Source organism: Zingiber officinale, chromosome 3A, assembly GCF_018446385.1.
Source record: "Zingiber officinale cultivar Zhangliang chromosome 3A, Zo_v1.1, whole genome shotgun sequence".
Taxonomy (NCBI): Eukaryota; Viridiplantae; Streptophyta; class Magnoliopsida; order Zingiberales; family Zingiberaceae; genus Zingiber; species Zingiber officinale.
Genome location: NC_055990.1, coordinates 21,255,896 through 21,278,324, shown reverse-complemented (window position 1 = coordinate 21,278,324; position 22,429 = coordinate 21,255,896). Strand labels below are relative to the sequence as shown.

Genomic DNA, 22,429 nt, shown 5'->3' with positions numbered 1-22,429 from the left:
ATTTTTGATCACTTAAATAATATTTAATTAGTTTTGATAACTTATAAATTTTGATAATATTTAAACACTTATAATCAATATTTGAATAGTTTTAATCAATATTAATATTTATGAGTGTATCAAAATAATTTTAATTAAAATTACTATAAAACAATTAAAGTATTTTTTCATATAAAATAGTATTTAAATTTATTTTTTAAAAATGCGATGCTCAATTATAATGATAATAAAACGCGCCTTATTAATTTTTATCCAATTTTATTTGGCAAATTCTATTTTTCACGCTGTGTTATCTTCTTCTCTAGTAACATAAAAAATTTTCATGGGATTGAATGGTAGTTCAAAATTAATCGGATAATAAGATTTGAGGAGTATTTAAAAAATAATAACAAATCATAAAATGAATCACTTGCAAAGTATTTGTTAATTATTAAAAAAATAATTAATGTTTTTCGTCTTCTTCTGTCATGTGAAGCTACCGCATTTTCATGTGGTGCCAAGAATCACTCTCCTTCCCATTCAAGTTGATGCATTAATTACTCCAATCTTTTAATTCCATGACTTAATTTTGTCCTAATAAGATAAATTTTATTTTTTAAAAATAAATTGATGAGCAAGAGTGGAGTAGTGGGCACAAGTTTCGAAGATTGAATCCCTCGATAAATCTATTGATTTGATAATTTTATATGATTCCCTCTAAATTAAATCGCATGTTATCATTTTTAAAAATAACTCTATTAGTGTATTATTTATTATAGCATAGTAGTTTCAATATAACTACATATAAAAAATGTGGAACCGCCACATCAGCGGCCCCCTAGAGCCGGTCCCACAGATATGGAGGGAGGTAAATGCAGGTACACAGGTAGAAAGTGCATAGCGGAGACGTTAACCCCAGGCAGTGACACCCCGGGGATCGACCCCTGGACCTTTCAGCCACAGAACCATGCACTCCCCATCTGTGCTACGCCCTGAGGACTTCAATATAACTACATATGCGATGATACAAGGAGGTTCATCTGGTAGGGAGTTAATTATAAAGATGGAGGTCAAAGTTAAAGTGATTAAAATCTAAGTGTCAAATGGTCGAACAGAGGATAATTATAATGACCGATCGGGTTAGTCAGGGTCAGACCGACGGAAGACATGTTTGAGCAGACCACTCGTCCAGCTCGGTATGATACGTAAGACATTCAACGCTCAGTACGGAGCAGCAAGACGTCGAGGGAGCCCGATAGCTTGTTTGAATGGGGAGGGCATGTTACTACACTTTCACCACACGGAAAACAACTAAGGTCGACTGAGCGGAGGGTTCCTTGTCGAGCGGCTACCCCTCTCGGTTAAGCAGCGAGACCTGGCAGTGGACGGAGCGGAGTCTCAGTCGAGTGGCTCAGTCAAGCAATGGGATTACTGTAGTATCTCTCGACATCCTTTTGAGAGATAATGCCACTGACACGATGCATGGTTAACAGGCAGATCGTAAGGCAAAAACTTCTATTGTCTTGTCAGGGATATGCATGCCTTGTTTATTGGAGCAATCCCAATGGTTCATGCGACCATGTGTTTTGATATTTGAGCAAAAGGTTTAAGTTGTGTTTATCCTTGTTATTTGATATGTGTATGTGATTGTGCAGGTTTGTAGGATACACATATGACTCAATTTGATGGCTTCAGCTCCGGTGAAGGATGAAGTATCCGAGGGGTCATGGATAATGCAGCAAGGATAAGGGCCGAGGGAAGCGACTTCGAAGCATACGCGAACGATGACATTGGGATGAGTCGCAAGCTTGGGTGCATCTAAGGAACGAGAGTCAAGAGAAATTGACTTGAAAGTAAGAGGTCAAGGCTGCCACGAAAAGTCAAGTGAGTCGTAAGGGTGAGGGTCTGAGTGCGTGAGATTGTACTTGAGGTACTAGTCGACTGGGGAGCAAATAGAATGTCTTGTTCGCTCAGCCAGTTTAGTGCAGTTGATTGGTACTTTCACCAGTCGATTGGTATCGAGCCGTTAGAATGTGACGATTGAATCTCCACAGAGGACAATCGACTAGCACTTTCACCAGTCGACTGGTAGGCGGAGTTTTCTAACCCGTGACCTATATAACCAAGGTTTAGAAGTTTGGTTAAGGTTGACGAAACTAGACTTGGTTAAAGCCTCATTAGTAGTCAACTAGTTCTCAAGTGCTTGTGTAATCCAAGAGGTTTTGGTGAATGTTGTGGTGATATTTCTCCATCCACAAAGAGTTGCTTGAGTAGTCGGAGTTTGCTAGGGGCTAATCTATCGACAGATAGGGATCACCCACCTTATGTACAACTATAGAGTAAGAACTCTAATCTCTGAATCACGTTAAAGGAAATATGTTAACGGTTTGCTTGTTCTTTCTTATTGTCTTTAGTTTAATTTTCTACTTGTTTTGTTTATATTTCCGCTTGCGTATTAACATTGTAGAAAGGAGCAATCATTTGGGGTGCATGACTATTCAACCCCCCCTTCTAGCCGACCATACAAGATCCCCAATATTATTAAGGTAGGGTATCAGAGGTACTTTATTGACATGCCCTTTCATATATAGGACATATTAGAGAACACGCTCATACCTCGAGGAGCATGCACGTTGTTCCCCAGAACTCTATATAAAGGGGGGTCATCACCGGCGGAGGTACGTGTTATTATTGTTTGGTGCTACTTGTACTGTTACTCCTCTTCTTTTACAGTTCCAGTAACTTACTTGAGCGTCGGAGGACCAATACCGAAGACCCCTTTCTTGGTTCGACACTGACATTATTTGTTTTGAAGAGCGGAGCGAGATTTACCGTCGGTTAGTGAAATTATCACATTCTTAATTTTCTACCTTCCCATTTTTGACAGGATCAACTACTATATATATAATATTAAAATAAATTATTTTCTTTTTAATCGACATGATTAAAAATATTATACATAAAATACTTTTATATCAATTTTATTAAATATTCATCTTTAATGAAATTCGAACTCGATCTACTTCTTTATATAATTTCTCTAAGAATGACAACTATTATTGTAATATTATTTAATAACTATTATAATAATTTTATAGTTATTTTGATAACATTTAAATTATTTAAATTAATTTTATGTTCTATTTATAGTATTTTTAAAATTTGAATTGATTTACTTTAATATATTTTATTAACTATTTAGTATCTACTATAACAACGTTGATTCATAATAATATAAAAAAACAATAATTGGGGTACACTTCTCATTTTTGTCCAAAAAAATTGTAAATTGCAAAAGTATAAATAAATAATTAAAAAAAAAAAAAAAAAACTACGCCACTTCTCCAATAGATAGCCGTCTGATTAAATGCAATATACTGATCGAACGGTTGATCTACATCGCGAAGCCCTAATCCGGCCACGACACGACAAATAGAGGCGGCCGCCCACCTCCGCCCCGCTCTCGGCGTCTTCTTCCGTTATCCGGCGGCGGCACTCCACGAATCGGCCCCAAGGAAGGCGTTTCCATGGCGAGCAACCCGTCGCAACTGCTCCCTTCAGGTCCTTTCCTCCCTTTCTCTATTCCGATTGCCATCTCTGCTTCCTGATCCCTCATCTCTTACCCGTGCCTTGCAGAACTCATCGATAGGTGTATCGGGTCGAAGATTTGGGTGATCATGAAGGGAGACAAGGAGCTCGTCGGAACCCTCAGAGGATTCGATGTCTACGTCAACATGGTCCTCGAAGATGTCACTGAATAGTAATGAACACTTCCTCCTACTGAATTTTAAACCACCGGTGCTTGATCTCTGCGTTGTGCTTCCAAGGTTTTCTTTAGCAAATTTAATGTTCGTCTAGATCGAGATTCTTGAAGGTGGCCCTTGTTAATGCAAGTTTTCTTTGATTCGTAATCGAAGTTTGAAGTAGGAGTAGTGTCTGGTGAACCTTACTTGAAGCTGTATAATAAATATGCTTCTTTCAATCTCGAAAAACTGGGAAGTGTTAAGCTTCTGTGTAAAAGGTAGTTTTGCAACTCTCTGATATCTCTTCTGGTAACTTTAGAAGTTCCCCAACTCTTGTCATTGACAATTGAAGGTTGATTCTGAACTTGACACCATGATTGCCATTACTCTGTTTCTTATAATCTTAACAGTACAAATAGTCTGCCCTGCTCTTGTTTTATGCTTTTAAATTGAAAATCAACTGGAGCACTGTTTTGATCTTGCAAATGGTAATGCTAAATGAAATTTCTGTTGCAGTGAAATCACATCCGAGGGGCGCAGGATAACAAAGCTTGACCAGATATTGCTAAATGGAAACAACATTGCCATTGTAAGCGAGCATCATTGTCTGATGTTACAGTTATTACTTACCTCTAGTCATATTTATCTTGTTTCAGCATTAGTTTGATTTTTAGTTTTTGAGAGAAGAATAGGTTTATATAATGTTATTTAGCCTTTAAATTGCCAGCTTATAACTTGAAGCATTTGAAGTTTTAAAAATTAGCTCGAGTACCAATACACTATTCATCCAAGGATATTTAAAAAGCTTAATTTTTCTTTCGTATACTTGTTTATTTAGTAATGGATAATTGAATGTAGCAATTTATAAGAAGTTCCTGAATTTGTGAATAGTTAATTTCCTCAGAGCTTTCATTTATTATATTTTCATATTTTTGAGCTCTAATTGCAATATTCTGAAATATCTTGATAAGACAATCTTGTTTTAGACGAAGGTAATTTTACATTTGCAAAATAGATATGTAGTTTGTTTTGGGGAGGGTAGGAAATGAGGTTTGTGAAGAGTTAGTTTTGGAAACTGGATATAGTGTGAATGATATCTTAGTTGTTCTTAGGACTGTGAGGTATAATAGCAACTTAGGAGTTATGATGTTAAACTGATCCTAGTTGTCAGTAATTGAACCGACCTTTTTAAACACCACAGAAGCAAGTTGCATAGAGAATGCAAAGAAGAAAAGACAAAACAAAATGCAACATCGAGTAAGGCATGCAAATTTAACATGGTTCAACAAGTTTGTCGATGACTATGATTTTGTGGAGAAATTTTTTATTGTAGCATTAATACTTCAATCATTGCATGCACACATACATCACGATATGATGAGACAAGGTTTCGAGGGTGTATATGCATATCTGGATCCTGCAAGATCCAAATCTCTAAATTTGGCTAGTTCAAAGACTGAGTTTCGTTAAGCATGTCATTCGATGGAGACCGTTAACTCAGAAAGTTACAACTTTACAGCCCCACTCAAAGGCTTTGGTGGAAATCACCCAGTTTGGAAACCCCATGAACATTGTGGCACTCTTGTACCCATATCACACTGGAGCTCTATAGCCAACCCCTGCCAGCTTATTAGGACGCAAGGGTTCCAATATGTTCCCTACCAAAGAAACCAAGTTTTGCAGAAAAAAAGTCTCTGATCCCTGTCAATTGTTCCTCTACCTTCTTGCCACTCAGGTTTTTGTTTCTGAATGAAAAAAAACAAACAAACATAGGTGTAATCACCAGTTTTCTACTCTGTTTGGTATCACAGTTGTTATAATCTGTCTTTCTTACCCTTAATCATGTATTATTTTATTTCTTTATCATGCATTTTACATAAGATTGGCATCTATTTGTCGTGCAGCTGGTACCTGGTGGTTCTCCCGATCCAGAATAATACTACCAACTTCATGTTTGCTGAATCATCCCGGGTGGTAGGATAGAATATTACTTGAATATCTTGTAGTTTACAGTATAGTGCTCTGATATTTTGTGGTCTTCGTTCAAGTCATACTGCTATCTACTTGCTCAGTGCGTTTGTTGATTGTGTGTGTGACGATAGAGCATTTTATTTTGCCAACGGAATGATGACGTGAATAGAGTGTCCACTTTGAATGGAATAAATCGTTGTAATCCTTAAATGGGGCATGAAGATACTTTGACCAATTTGATTCGATAAGTTTGTCAGGCCGGTTCTAGGCCCCTCTCAGCTTGCCTGCTCCGATCAACTTGTCAATTTCATCTTCCGGATCCAACCTCTACTCTCCGAACCCTCCCTTTTGTTTTTTTTTTCAACACAGTTGGCCTTAACATAGTTATCTGATTTTTATATTTAATTGTCATGTTATATTATGTTTAAGAGGTGATATTTAAGAGGGTTGATGAGACATTCTACCTCAGCTATGAAATTAGAGTAGATGAAACTAGCACTTTAGAATGCTCATTCCCCTAAATTATTCATTCAAATATTGAAATTAAATGATTTAATGCAATGGAGCATTTTTATCTCATTCAATGCCACACAAAAGATAATATAACAGAAGCAATATCAATGACCTAAACTCACAGAGAATATATAGGAACGGAAGGTATCATCTGAGAAATGTGGCTATAAATTGACAAATGCATTATGCACTTCCATGCCAATTCAATGTGAACCCATAACTTTCCCCTTCAAAAACCATAAATGAAGAAGCGAAACCAAGTTCATAAATCAAACTTGGCAATCAAAAAGGCGACCTACATGCTTGATCTAGCAAAGCTTTGCTAAAAATGTTCCAATCAGTGTTTCCAGCTCACCTTCCGTAGGATAGAAGATGCATTTCTTTGTCTTCTTTGGTCGTCGACTATTCCTGGTCTTTTGACTTTTGGACACCTACCCAGCGAGCATAATCAACCCACCTGTTCAACATAGAATCTGAACGTTAACTCACAGGAAAAGCAAATACGCTTCAAGACAAACACTGGGGGGAAAACAAATACGCTTCAAGACATAAACAAATACGCTTTAATGTATGTAATCAATATGCGACCAGACCAATTAACCTAGGCCGTTAAAACCAATTAGCTTATTCAGGTTGCTGTCAGGATCCAATTGACATTTCCATTGATTGATTCACCAGATTCAGACTAACAAACCAATAAACCGGAACATGGCCGTTGAATTTTTATAATAATTTCTATGACTAAGATTTAGATATACCTATGTCCATTTCACAGTTCAATTGGGTCGAACTGGGCTAGTCCAGTGTTTGGTTTCAAAATATTTTTCAAATGCAAATTAAATAAGTACTTACAGCAATGATCCCAAAAATGTGTTTCCTGTACGAACTGCAAAGCACAAGGCACTGAGTGCTAATTTGTTGTTATGTAGAAACGGTTCCAAGATACGTTGTTCAATGACACCAGCCAACAATTGATACCTGTTGGGCATCAAAATTTAGTGTAAGCAAACAGAACCAATATAATAACTCAGATGTAATTGTTATCCAGCCAATCCTTACAAGTTCTGATCTTAACAAGTAAAAATACACACTTAAAAATGAATAAGTTGAATAAAATAGTTGCTAATCTCAGAAGGAAATTGAATAAAAATACACACCAATCAGTGTTTTCTGGAACTATGAATGTGAAAATTGAGTAGTTGACCAAACTAGAGACATGAAAAGCATTATAGTATAACTGCCAGAGCAGAGGATGGATGGTTTATATCCCTATGGAAACCAAGAACAGCTATGAAGAATTAGCCTAATCACTACTATGGAGTGAACTTCATGAGTAGTAGGTTCAAGTACAAGTTTTGCCTGCCATCAGCATTTAAGTTTATGTCCACACCCGAGAACTAATTTGGATCAAGCAACAGAAAGCTTTTGAACCAAATTGCTTCCGCTGAAAATTGGGCAGAAGGAAAGGCAGGGAATCAGAAAAGCTTTTGGAGACGTCATTATTACCCTTGTACCAGTAGATGACACCAGTCCTCAATGCCTTCTGTCTCATCAATGTTACCGTCCAACTGCACCACGATCTACAGCAGCGGCATCCAAGGTGCTGATAGGTATATTCTTCAGTTGGGACCCGATATGTCAGCTCCACCATGGAATCGCAGTGTCACATAAGCGTCAATGCCTTAGTCGACTTCATTCTACAGATGCATCAAGGTTGCTCCTTTCCCTGTCGCTGCCAAGGCAGCTTAGGTTGCGGAGGAGAGACCAATGTTCTTGTTGTGGGAGCAAAAGAAAGGTCTAACAGGAGGTTTTGGTTATTTGATTTGTTTCACCTATCCTTTATCCTCATCTAAATTAGTGAAAGGTTTGCACTTCCTTTCTTTCCATCAATAAAAAATAAACAGCTCTAATTCTTTTTTATTCTTCCCTCCTCTCCTGACCCATCTCTTTCCCTTCACTCCTTCCTTTCCCTCTAATTTCTCTTGCCAGTTAACGGAGCCTTGAAGCACTTCATGCTTTTCCAGGTTCACTAATTAATACATTGGAAGTTGAACATGCAATAAACGAGAGAGGTAAACATCCACCTGGGTTACGACTCATTATATCCAATAGTGAAAAAGATCTGGAGATGCTGCTTCATATAAGTCTTCGGCGTTGGTCGTTCTATCCTAGTGCATTCTCAATAATTTCTATTCAGCCAGAAATAATCACCAGATTTTGGATGCAAAACCACATCATTAATCTTCAATCTAAGATAAGTTTCCGATCAGTAGTTCAGACGGATAAAACTTAGGAGCATCTTAAAAAACTTCCATATGGAATTTTCTCAATGTGAATGTGACTATTAGAATTTTTTTCCTAGTGTTTTACCGGCATGTCAATACTATTTCCCCATAAATGAATGAATTAGATCCCAAGGTTAGGCACATATTTAATAATGCAGACCTACTGGAGGTGTTAAATATTTATCGACTAGCATGGGGATAAGGGAGATATACTCATAACCAAGCGACAGATCAAGAAAAAAAGCTTTGAAAAGTACTTGCATTTATGTTGTGTTTACTTGGATGGAAATAAAAGAAAGAAAAGAAATGAACTAAAATGATTCATTTCTTTTGCTTGCTAGAAAGGAAATAAAGAAGGAAGAAATTTAATTCCATCCGTGCCCTCTTATTTTATTTCCACCCAAACCTGGAAAAAATGGAGAGGAATGGCATATGAACACGTCGTAAACACAATTAAGTGATACAATTCCTCTCCATTCAATTCCCTATAAGTAACGATGATAAATGGAGTGAAAAATAAAAAATACAATTCATTTCCTTTCTCTTCTCTTCACTTAAAACTATTTCATCTCCCTTCTATTTCCTCCCCTTTAAAAAAACACAACATTAGTTTGCTTCAAGAAAGCACTGCGTTAAGCAAGTCATTTATCACTACAAATAGGAACCCATCATTTCAAGAATTAAAGATAGAATAGGATTTCCAAGCAATACTAATTTCTTTCTGTTAAGCTTTAAAATAAATAAATAAATCAAAGAGCTATCATGTGAGATTATGAAATATCTATCTTGACAACAAGGACTATAGCTCGGTTGATAGAGCACTTCCTTTACACGTGCATCAATGCTTTTCAAAGGAGCCAATTATGCAATGAACAAAATTGATCGTATTGAAAAATAAATGTCTTACTCCACATATTACTAGTAACCTATGTTTTTTATGGCAAAAATGGAAAATCAACCTTTTAACGAGAAAAAACTATTTTTCTTTTCATAATCTTTGATTATGTATTACCAATCTAGAGTATTAAAAAGATCAGAAGGAATTAGAAAAATATGGATACATAAGAAAAAATGCTTGATGTAAAAGAGAAGGATTCCATTTTTATAGAGGATAAATTTCTTATATCATTGGTTATATCATATTTATGGAGCAGTGAATTTTTGGGCTAAGCTGGATTTGAACCCACGTAGACATATCGCCAACGAATTTACTGTCCGCCCCCATTAACCGCTCGGGCATTGACCCAGGAAGAATTCATTCTAGGCTTATGGATAAAACAACTAGAAATTCAGGTTAGGTGATCCAAAGGATCTTGTCCGTATTGCAGGGACAATATGAAAAGGCAGTGATGTGAATTGTTAAAAGAAAAACCATGAGCTCTGGCGTAAAAGTTTGGAAGTTACTAAAACTATGAGAAGTTTTATAGTTTTCCAACTCGCTGACACCATCTACCTACTACAGTTACTAAAACTAAGAAACCTTTTCCCTTTCGTCTTTCAGTTAACTCAAGAAACAATTATCTTAATGTGTGTCACAATAAATAAGCAGGTTCTCAAGTCAAAATAAAGAAAGAGAAGTCAAAAAGTCATGAATTTATACCTAAGGTTGCTTGAAATGGCCATGTAAACACCATAGGCAACACTGGTAGATACTATGGGCACGTCCTCTGTTTCAACTGCAACATCCTTGTTAATTCTCTGCCTTGCCTTGATCAAGGCATTGGTTACACCAGTTCCAATCTGTAAAACATCCAATAGAATCCACCAACATATTTTAACTGACAATTTCCATGATTATTGGATCAAATTATGAGAACAATTCGTGTTTTTAAGAAAACAGAACTATTAGGTATCCAGAGTCTATGTTTAAAAGAATGCATGATATTATGGCAAAACATTCAACCATGTTGATGAACTTTGAGCAAGTGGGTCTGAGAGGGGCTTCTTTATAGTGTAACTCAATAGTTGGAAGAAAAATGTGTTGCATAGAACAGAACTATTACAATTGCGTATAGCATTCAATAAAATGTCTAGTGAAAACATTAGCTTACATGCTACCCCGTAAATATTGATCCATGTTTAGCTTGCTACACAAAATAAAGGGCCCCACAAATAGAAAATATTGTTATAACACTCAACAAAATTGATAAAGACGCGATATCAGTGCAACTGTTGAGATGTAACATAATGCTATGACTGAAATTGGTGTTGATGTAGCCCCCATGGGCTGTCGAAGATGGTTCATGTAGGGGTGTTGTCATAGATAAGCCTAGGGTCGATTCTCAGCGGGTGCGAAATGCCCTGTTGGTTACCTTCCCTCCCTACATACACTATTGTTATTGGACAAAACCTCCCGTGATTTACTCCCTTCTAGGAAGTGTGGGCCACCCTGGAGGGGCGCCAAGGTGACATTTTCACCTTTTTACAACTAAAATTGGTGTTGATGTTCAAAAGTGACTCTGGCCATGTTGATATAAACTTCAAAAAAAAAAAGTTGATGCAATGTTTTCCTTAACTTCCCCTTGAATTGAAGATGCTACCATATACAAAAATTTTAGAAGACGAAATGATAATTTTGAATGGGGTTTGAAAAAAAATTACAATCTAATATTACCATGAGAAACAAAGAGAAAGAAGATTGAATAAATTTAGACATCCACTTGAGAGAGAGAGGATATTAGGATGGAAATAATGACTAATCTATGTTTTGAGGTTGCATCCTACTGAAAAATTAGCCTAAGGACAGGTTTACTTAGATGAAAAGATAGGAGGAAGGAAGAAGGGAGCAAGAGAACACCTTGACTGTTCTACCTCACCTCGACTAGACATGAAGCATTTCACTTTGAGATAAGATCTACATTCCACCTCCTCTTCTTTAACACAAAATGGTCAAACGATTCATTTCGTTGTAGCTAATCAACACAAAATGTTTTTTTAAGCCATTCCTTATGTATCTGGAGAGGATATCCTATTTCTTCTTCAAGTTAAACCTTCATTACCATTTGAATAAAGTTAGCATTATTTAATCTGATTTTTTTTTTCACTATGATATCTGGTGGATTTGTCTCTTGATTAAAAATTTAAACTATCCCAGAAGAATCCTAACTATAGTAAGAAAGAATAATTTGAAAATTTTCCGATCTGATGAGAATTCTACTGTCTGCAATTCAGTTTTATGTTAGCCTTCAACATCTTTGTATTTCGTGGAGAACCCATAAACAACACCACAATGACACAACTGTAACAGAATTTGCAATCAATGCTTTCAGAGGTGGCCAGGACAAAATCAAAGTTATTTAACTATGCAAAAACAGAGATATGATGATGCAACTCAGTGAAAAATTAAAAAAATTAGAGGTGTAGAAATCAAGAGCCAATTTTACTATTAGATGTTAACTATTGCCACAACAACTTGAAAAAAATGTGTAACTTCTTTTCCTTTCCTCTTCAAACAATCACAATATCTGATTCAATACTAATACATTTCTGCTGAAGGTAACAACTACCAGTCAACTCTAGCATAATTATAAAAATGACCTAATGGAAATTAAAAGGATAAAAAAATGTGTGTGCAAGTTGACAATCTCAAGCACATGGACCATCATGTATAAATAATTTATCGAAGGTATAATGAGGATGAAGCTATATAAGAAAGGTCAAAACTGAGTTTAAGAACTATACCACAACGATGGACTTGGACACCAAGCTGTGTTTCGCCCACCTATTTGAGACCAGGTGCACGGATCTTATCTTTGCATTGAACTCTATGTCATATTTCATGAAGATATAAATGCAAAATGAATTACTAATTATTCTTAGTAGGTGATTAGATGCATTGAAGAACCATGTTGCCAGCAAGTTGAATATCATTTTGATTGGTTAGTTATGTTAGATATGAAGGATCTGATCTCCATGTAAATGAGTCCAATACTAAATGAAACTGAGTTCAACCTTTTCTCAAGGTAAGTATCAAACATTTTCCTTATGCCGTAATTACTGATACTGAAGTCCTATTTCATGGTGCTACACAAGGAAACATGAGAAAATGAAGAAAAAAATATTTTACACTATTCAAGTATCAGTCAAGATGTAACCTTCAACATTTTTATTACAAGCACGGATATAATAAGCTACTATCAGACTTGAAAAAAAAGGAATGATTGAATAATTGGACAATTATGCCATACCAGGGAAGCACTAGTTCCAACAACAAAAAGCTTTGATCCATTTCTCTGCAAAAGAGGTGGAAGAATTTTAAGAAATAATTTGATGGCTAAGCATAAAGGAAGGACTTATTGGTTAGTTAAGATTGAATAAAACAAACGGTTATCAAGAAATGTCAATAGTTTACCACAATTGCACCAACCCTCTGCAAGAGTGAATATGATGTTCCAACTAAAGCAATCTGATAAGAAAATAACTCATATTTACTGATATTGTCAAAAGCATTTATAGACAAGTATAAGAACAACACTTACTTGAAAAGCATTATCAGGACAGCTATAGAAGAACTTTGTAATTGGTCCAGTGTTCAACTGAAGAGGTGCTCGTATTGATACTGTCGGAGCAGGAAGCCACACAAGCATGAAATCAGCTACTATGGCCATTACCTAAGCAAGATTAAGAATTTTAAAATGACAGTTCATTTGTACGAACCTATTAATGTTGAGCACACTGTTAGATGTGTAAAATATGCAAGCAAGTCAAATTACCATCTATAACTAACTTAAAAGTTAGCAAGCTAATATGCTGATAAAAGTTGCTTATGCCAGCACAACCAAGCATGTTATGATTGTCGTGGAGTGAGATAATGACCACATGACATAAACTTCTTAATGTACATGAATAGTAGAAAAGTATAACATAGTAAAAAAGATGAAATGGGGCAAGAACAATCTTGAGGAATCACTATTTCCAATTTAAATAAATTTGCAAGTTATTCAGACTTCAAGCTTTGTCCACTAGACAATGTAGGTTTAAACAAGAGATAAGACTCTGAACATGAGATTACAACCTGTCGTTTGAATGCAGTAAAATCATCAAGTATTCATTTATTATGACCATGATCTTCACAACTTCCAAATAGCTCAATGTTCATAGATATCAACTCAAGAATCCTGAGGACGTGACCCTTATATATACCACTCCAAAATACAGGGATCTAAGTAAAAACAAATTAAACCAAGAGAAAGTAAGGCAAAGATGATGAAAATAAAAAAATAATAATTAGTACTTAACACTTCTATATGATATGGACTACATCAAATGGTATTAGGTTAATTGCTAAATTTGGCTAACTATTGAGGCCTGTAACAACATTAATCAAGAATTATAACAAATACATCAACTTCAAAGTTCAACCAATTATAATCTTATTGTATACAATTCACATGACATGTCCATGTGTCTCTGTTTCAATGTTAAATACCTCAATGAGGTGATCATGTTTCTTAGAAACATCAATTTTAGGTTCATTTTAGCAATTAGCTGCTAATTTAATTAAATTAATGTATATCTCTTAGCATTTGATTTTGAAATAAACCATGTGAACATGCCACACTGATTGATGATACAATTGCCATACTTCTAAGTTTATCTATATATCTTATCAAATCTTATTTTCTTTATAATTGTCATTTACTTCAAAGCTTAGTCGGTTTTCAGGAGCTAACCATAAGTTAATTATAGATTCAACAATTTATCAGTAATGTTTCATTCTATATAACTGACCCAAATTCACGAATTATTAGGATTGTGTTCATCAATTTTGTATAAATCACAAAGCTCCTAACATGAAATTGAATTAGTTCATTAGTAGATAATCCACAAAACCATGTTAAAGTCCACAAAATAATTCCAGAATTGAAGCTTTAGGCTTCGTTTCATATTAGGAGAAGAAGAAAGAAATGGAAGCCGGGACCCTCCCTCTGTAGCTTCGCAAAGAAATGGAGGGGGGAAAAAGTCCACTCAAGAAGCGTTTCCCTCGTTTTAAGTAAAATTGCTTCTGCCCAAAGCGCTGATCTGGCAGAATGACACTAATTAACTAAGAAAAAAAAACTGAAATCATTTTTTTTGTTTATCCATTATAAGTTTTTAAATGATCAATTCCATAAACCAAAGAATCCTTCTCCCTTTCTTTCCCTTAGGAAAGAGAGGACAGGAAAAATCATGATTTCTATCCCCCAATGAAACATAACTAAAGGATTAATTTCTTTATCATTCCCAATTAAATTCTTTCCTTATCCTCACTTCCCTTCCTCACACTTTCCTTCCTTACTGGGAAAACAACCAAAGCAAAGTAAGGAATTTATTTCAACTATGCAATTTCACTCTGCCTTACATTTGAATGATTTTAGGTACTTCTTTCATATAACTTTGGAACTAAGGCAACAGATCATCTGATCATCTGCCGCTATGCTTTAGAATTGTAGTTTTTAGTCATCGTTAACCACTATTGTTAAAGCATATGCATAACAATGTAAACATTGTAGTTATTTGTGCCTCTTGTACTCTTCCTGCCTATAAGCATATGATACGATCTCCATGCCACATCATCAGCCCATGGTGCCACATAAGAAGAACATCATTTATACATATTCTAGAAGAACCAAGAAAGCATAACACCTATACTGCAATGCATAAAATAAGGAAGTAGGATGTAACTTCCATTGATAACTACCACCTATTTATATCTATATATAGAACTTAGGGCTAAGGAGTTTATTGTTGGAGCAATCGGTGTACACTTAGGTTTTGATATTTGGGCAAAGGGTTTAAGTTAGAGTTAGATGTATTTGATATGCGCTATTGAGTGTGCAGGTGACATATGCTAAGGAAAGTCTAAGTGTGATCTTGGCAAAGGTGAAGTCTAAGGATAAGAGTCTTGACGGTGTAAGTCCAAGCTTGAGGCTTGTCCGTGAAAGTCCAAGTGCAACTTGGCAAAGGAAGACCAGACAACAATGACAAGGTCGAAGAAAGCTCTTGAAGGCAAGGCGTGAAGGATGAGGAAGCATCAGAGGGACGCAAAGCTGATGGAAGAGGCTAGAAGGCAAGGTCAAGGTTGTGCGAGCGAAGACGAGTACATAAGTGATTGTACTCAGGGGTAAAATCCTAAGTTAGGGTTTACCAATTGACTGATGGTTGAGAATCAGCAAACCCGGAATGGAATTCCAAGGTTTGTAGTTCTAGGGTTACTAGTCGATCGCACAGTCGACTGGGAGCGAGCACTCTTGCTCAACCCATGTGGTTCAGTCGACTGATCCATGTTTGGGCAGTCGATTGGACTCAAGCCGTTAGATTGTAACGGTTGAATTCCACAAGGGTCAGTCGACTGGTAAGTATGACAGTCGATTTGTGGCAACAACACAACTTGGATGTTTCTTCCAGAGTTCTATATAATGGAGCTCGGGGTGGTTGGCTTAGGTGACGAAAATAAACTTGGTTAAAGCCTATTAGAGTCTCCAAAGCTCCTAGTGTAATCCTTGTGTGTGATCAAAGAGATTGTGGCGAGGTTTCTCTACCGAGAAGTAGGATTGAACTAGCAAGAGTTCCGGGAACTAATGTACCTATGGATTAAGGGATCGTCCACCTCACGGACACGTCGTGAAGTGCGAGCATCATCTCCGAACCACGTTAAATTAATGTGTTAACGATTTGATTGTTTTTTTTCTTGTTTTTAGTGTTAACTTTTGTATTCATATTACTCCTGTATTTCTGCTGTGCACTAACGAATACTCAGGAAGCGAACGATTTGGGTGACGTCTATTCACCCCCCTTTAGTCGATGATCAAGGTCCCAATAATTGGTATCAAAGTGAGGAGCACTCTTGAATGACTAACCACTGAAAGGAGCAAACGTTAGAGGAAGAATGCGACGATTTTTAGAAATCGTCCGATACCAACAAGTGGTATCGCAATGGAAGAATGCAGTTGTCTATTTAATTTATATTGTAGATAACATGGTGTGTGGTGTCATACAGAAGATCATGTTATCAGTTCCTTATAAATTATAAATAGTAGCTCACAACCAAGATGGATTGGGACAAACCATTGGAATGGTTGTAGTGTAATTTGGTACTAATTTATCTTAACTATAAAATTACACTAGTACACTATGTGTGTATTGAGCAGGACCATTTGAGGTTGTTTCTTTTATACTGACCGCATAAAAGAACATAATCTCTATTATTATGGATGTGTGTACTCTTAATCCCGATATAATAACAAGCACATATACTTAGTATTTATTTCTTTAATTTATCAATGGGTGAGATTTATTCGTTAAATCAATAGACCCGATAAGTTGGGAAATAATATTATTTATATAGTGTGTTGTTGATTATAGAAGGAAACTGTGTCCTAGTAATCTAGATTGATGATGCCCCCTTGAGGAGCTCATAAGGATTGTCATGTAAACCCTACAGGTGGACCTAGTCCGGCATGACAATGAAATTGAGTGGTACTACTCTTGGAGCTAGATATTAATTAAGTGAGTTGTCAGTAACTCGTTTAATTAATGGACATTCGATATCTTTAAATACAGGGAGATTAATGCACTCATGATAAAAAGGAGCCCATAATGTAATATGGGATTGGTGCGGTAGTTCAATAATAACTCTTTAGTGATATGAGTTATTATTGATGAACTTAAGTTGGGTGTTCGGGTCGAATACAGGAAGCTCAAGTTCATCGGGAGACCAAAACCAATTCCTCCTCTCGGTCCCTGTTGTAGCCTCTATAAAGTCTTGTATCCACAAAGTCCACTTCTTACCCAAGTAATGGGCCGGACACATCCTTGCTTGGTGCAAGGGGGTCAGCCAAGCATTAGCTTGGAGCACAAGTAGTGGCCGGCCAAGCCTTGTCCTTGCTTGGTGCAAGGGAGCCGACCAAGCATTAGCTTGGAGCACAAGTAGTGGTCGGGCAAGCCTTGCTTGGTGCCCAAGCAAGGGGGTCGACCATAGCATTATAGAAAAGGAGATTTTATTTAAAATTAAATTTTGGTAAAATTTTTCCTTTTTTGAAGACATTTTAAAAAAGAGTTTTAAATTTTAAAATATTTCCTTTTATAGTTATCTATAAAGGATTAAAAGAGATATTTTAGTTTTGTTAAAATCTTTCCTTTTTTTAGTTATCTATAATGTTTAAAAGAGAGATTTTAATTTTGATAAGACTTTCCTTTTTTGTAACCATGATTTAAAAGAAAAATTTTAATTTTAATCTTTCCTTTTTTTGTAGCTATCTACAATGTTTAAAAAAGAGAGATTAATTTTAAAACTTTCCTTTTGTAGCCATCACAATTGGAAATTTAAAAGAGAGATTTTAATTATTATTAAAATTTCCTTTTTTGCTATGACCAAGGATTATAAAAGAGAGGTAGAGGGTGCCTTACAAGAAGTAGAAAAATCTCTCAAAAGCTCCTCTCTTTTCCTTGGTGGCCGGCACCCCTCTCTCTATTCTTTCCTTGCTTGTTCTCCTAGGGTCGACCACTATTTTTAGCTATTCTTCTTCTCATCTTGCTTGGTGGCCGAAACCTTACTTGGAGGGGAAGAACACAAGGGTCGGCGGTTGCTTGGAGAAGAAGGAGAAGAGAAGGAAGTTTCCTATTTTGGCATTCATTGGGTGGCCGAAACTTGTAGGCAAAGAAGAAGGTTTGGGTGGATTTTATCTTGGTAGATCGTCGCCCACATGACGTCCAAGAGGAGGAGAGGAATACAACAAAAGATCAAGAGGTCTTTGTTTACAAAGAAAGGTATAACTAGTTCTTAAATCCGCAGCGAAACTAGTTTTTCTTTGTATGGATCCTGAAATACCAACACAAGAGGCTAGCGATTTCGTGTTTCATTTTTTGCGTTTCGATTTAGTGTTTTGATCTTGTGCTTCTATTGAGGTCTCTGTAGTTAAACCTAGGGTTACTGTAAGAAGTTTAAATATCCAATTTCTTTGAAAGCTTTGTCTAGGAAGTGGTGGATGATCCCATACCCAAGAAGGTCGAGTGCCTCGCCATGTTTAACCTGGAAGTCAATCCTTGAAATAGATATTTAATCAATTTCTGTAACATGGAATGAATTTGGATTAATAATGTTACGTATCGTTTGCAATCCAAGTTTTAACTACTGAAGAACACATGAGTTGAACTTGAAGTAAAAATGTTAAGTTCCGTTTCCAATTCAAGTTTAACTCATGAGAAACACATAGGTTGTTAGGAAAGTTTTGTGCTTGTACAAATTTTTGTACAGGGGAAGCAGAACGGAATTCCGAGTAGCACCCAACAAATATTGGACCAAGGAGCAAAGGGAACAATTGAAGGCAAACATGGAGGTAACAAAAAGTTTGATAACTTTATTGCCTCCTAATGTGTTATCTTGTGTAGGTGAGTACAGTCCCCTCGGAACGGTTTAGTGACTAGCACATGAGGTGCTGCCACCATGAGGTCTGGGATTCGAATCTCGACATAGCCGAGGTAAATGCCTCTCTAATGCGTCAATCACTATTTCAAAAGCTAGTAGTCACCCGTGATTTACCTCCTACATGTTGGTCTTGGGATGGGTTGGCGGGGGCGTTGAGGGCGAGCGTAGTCGTCTTTTGCCACCATTGTGTAGGTGAGTACAAGTGTGCTCATGAGTTATGGAGAAAAGCAATTGCTCTTTATGAAAATCCTACACAAATCCAACAAGTGGAGGAGCTCAAGGAGAAGTCTCATTGGTCCAAGAAGAGAAGGACCAATCAGATGTTGAAACGTGCTCAACATCCGAAGAGGAGGAAGAAGTGGAATCATCCACATCTTCGAGGAAAGAAATGGAATTGCCCACATCTTCAAGGGAGAAAGAATAGTCCAAGACAAGTGAAGAAGAAATCTTAGAAGCACAACTCTCAACAGCCTTTATCGAGAAGAGCGGGAATAACCACATCAAATGTTTTGAGTGTGGTAAAATGGGGCACTACAAGAGTAAGTGTCTTTCGCTCAAAAAGGAAAAAGAGGTAATTCCTAAACTCAATTTAATTCATTTAAAATCTAATTTGAGTTGTAGGAAGAAGGAGAAGATGCACATAATGTGTTTCACGTGTGGTGAGCGAGGACACTACCACATAAGATGTCCAAGAAAGGGAGCACTCAAGAAGATGGAGCAGGTGAAGCAATGGAGGAAGTGGAAGAAACCATGTGGATGCTAACGTCAAAGAGGAGCTCCAATGGTAAGTAGAAAGGTAAACCCTAACTTGAATTTTAATTCGAATGTTAATTCAGGTTCTAGGGATATGCATGCTAGAAATAACGTCGTTTATTTACCCATGCATAATTTTGGATTTAGATACCAAGTCAGGAATAGGGTCAACATAGCTAATAACCCTAAGAAATTAAATCCAAATGCTAAACCTAAACATAGTAGACCTAAGGAAAACTTAGGTGTTAATCCTAAGAAGGGGAGACATATGCCTAGCAAGGTGGATACGTCTAGGATTGTCCATGGTAGACAAGTTAATTCTAGGGTTAGAAACCTAGAATTGGAAAATCAAGCCTTAAGGGAAAAGCTTAATAGGTTAGAAAAAACTTAGAAAGATTCAATGTTGGATCTAAGAGTTTGAGTTTAGTATTGGGTAGTTAAAGACCCCTAAGGCCAAAGAAAGGCCACATGCAATGATTGCACGTGCTAATAGCAAGGGAAAAATCTCCAAGGTCAAAGAAAAGATATATGCAAAGGTTGCATATAACTATGGCAAAGAGAAGAAATCCAAGGATAAGTCAACTAAGGATAAATCATCCAAGGTTAAGGACACGGAGAAATTAACCAAAGACAAAGTGTCTGAGGTTAAGAGAGTAAAGTGGTTAGATCAATTATCACACGAGGTGCATCATAGTAGTCTAACCATAATAGATGAGTCACCTAGGAAGGTGGCTAGGATTAAGAGCTCTAAGGGGAGTTCAAAGAATCAATTTGGGGCCCATGGTCAATGGATCTCAAGTGGACCTTGCTTGGGATTCTAAATGTGCCATAAAATGTGTCAAAGGATTTAGAAATGGACTTGAGTCTCTAAACTAGTTGGTTGGCACAATTGGGATGAGATTCACACATGAAAATATAAAATGAGATTTATATTGCATGAAAATTGGTTTTAGAGGTATAGATGTCTAATGCTAGGGATGCATTATGGTTTAGTATGGGCAGATACATCAAGAGGAAACAAAAACTAGGACTTTATGTCAAGCTTCAATTGTAACATTTAGATAGTTTTGAATTTTATGTCTATCTTGGGATCCATGATAAATTAATTTTTAATTCTATTTTTCCCAAGTAGATAATGATAAAACAGACTTCTCTATAAAATTTGAGAATTTTTGGAAGTCTAGAGAATTTCTGGTGCATTTCTAAAATTGGGTTTAGAAATAAGTTTAGGCTAAAATTTTGGTGTCAATCGACTGCTATCAGAAACCAGTTGACTGGGGATTATGGTAGTCGGCTGAGACAGTCTGAAACTTATTTTCAGCAATAGGAAATTTCCAAAAAGATGATATACATGTATGTAATCAAATGAGTGGGGGGTTAATACATGATGATTATGGTCATTAGAGGTATAAGAGTTTAATGATTGGGATATTGTTGGAGCTCTTTTTGATGTCTGGTAAAGGGGGAGAAATTTAGGTTTAAGTGGGAAACCTAAATACCTTTACAAGGAATCCTAGCTCAAGGGAGAGCTTAGGTCAGGGTCAAGGATTAGGTTCCATTGTATATGCATATGTAGATTGTATATTTATTTATATATGTAATTGTTGCTATATTGTTTCCCTAACTTAAATGGTTGCCCAACATCAAAAAGGGAGAGATTGTTGGAGCAATTAGTGTACCCTTAGGTTTTGATGTTTTGGCAAAGGGTTTAAGTTAGGATTTGTATCTGTATTTGATATGCACTATTGAGTGTGCAGGTGACAGGTGCAAAGGAAAGTCTAAGTGTGATCTTGGAAAAGGTGAAGTCCAAGTATGGGAGTCTTGGCGGTGTAAGTCCAAGCTTGAGGCTTGGTCATGTAAGTCCAAGTGTGACTTGGCAAAGGAAGATCCGACAATAAAGACAAGGTCGAAGGAAACTCTTGAAGGCAAGGCGTGAAGGATAAGGAAGCATCCGAGGGACCTAAGGCTGATAGAGGAGGTTAGAAGGCAAGGTCAAGGTTGAACGGGCAAGAACGAGTACATGAGTGATTGTACTCGGGGATAAAACTCTAAGTTAGGGTTTACTAGTCAACTAGGACATATACTAGTCGATTGGTGGTTGAGAACCATCAAACCCGGAATGAAATTTCGAAGTTTATAGTTCTAGGGTTACCAGTCTACTGGTAACCTTACCAGTAGATTGGACCAATCGACCGCATAGTCGACTGGGAGCGAACAGAATGCTTCTGTTCACTCAACCTTTGTGGTTCAATCGACTAATCCATGTGAGTAGTCGATAGGATTCGAGCCGTTAGGTTGTAACAGTCGAATTTCACATAGGTCAGTCGACTGGTAAGTATAACAGTCGACTGGTGGCGGAAACACGACTTGGGTGTTCCCTCCCGAGCTTTATATAATACAGCTCAAGGTGTGGCTGACTTAGGTGATGAAAATAGACTTGGTTAAAGCCTATTGAGTCTCCAAAGCTCTCAGTGTGATCCTTGCATGTGATCAAGAGATTGTGACGAAGTTTCTCCACCGAGGAGGATTGAGCTAGCCAGAGTTTCGGAGACGAATCCACCGATGGATTGAGAGATCGTCCACCTCAAGGACACCTTGTGAAGTAGGAGCATCATCTCCGAACTATGTTAAATCAACGTGTTAGTGGTTTGATTGTTTTCTTTTTTTATTTTAGTATTAACTTTTGTATTCGTATTAGTTCTATATTTCCACTATGCACTAACGAATATTCAAGAAGCAAACGATTTAGGTGACCGTCTATTCACCCCCCTCTCTCTCTC

The 22,429-nt window shown here is 36.8% G+C and overlaps 2 protein-coding genes across 2 annotated transcripts in view; one reads left to right on the top strand and one right to left on the bottom strand.

Moving 5' to 3' along the window:
- Positions 1–3,378: 3,378 nt before the first annotated feature.
- LOC122051367 (sm-like protein LSM5) lies at positions 3,379–5,941 on the top strand. The gene is made up of 4 exons (XM_042612474.1): positions 3,379–3,540; positions 3,616–3,739; positions 4,239–4,311; positions 5,627–5,941. The coding sequence occupies exons 1-4, from the start codon at positions 3,507–3,509 to the stop codon at positions 5,657–5,659; spliced, it is 264 nt and encodes an 87-aa protein (XP_042468408.1). The 5' UTR covers positions 3,379–3,506; the 3' UTR covers positions 5,660–5,941.
- A 373-nt stretch (positions 5,942–6,314) lies between these two features.
- Positions 6,315–22,429, bottom strand: part of LOC122051365 (protein RETICULATA-RELATED 4, chloroplastic-like) — a 40,634-nt gene continuing 24,519 nt past the window's right edge. The window contains exons 3-8 of the mRNA XM_042612473.1: positions 12,970–13,101; positions 12,843–12,896; positions 12,679–12,723; positions 10,092–10,231; positions 7,059–7,184; positions 6,315–6,663 (exon numbers count right to left, since the gene is read on the bottom strand). Of these exons, the coding sequence (XP_042468407.1) occupies positions 6,609–6,663; positions 7,059–7,184; positions 10,092–10,231; positions 12,679–12,723; positions 12,843–12,896; positions 12,970–13,101 (552 nt within the window). The 3' untranslated portion in view covers positions 6,315–6,608. The remainder of the gene's footprint in view (positions 6,664–7,058; positions 7,185–10,091; positions 10,232–12,678; positions 12,724–12,842; positions 12,897–12,969; positions 13,102–22,429) is intronic.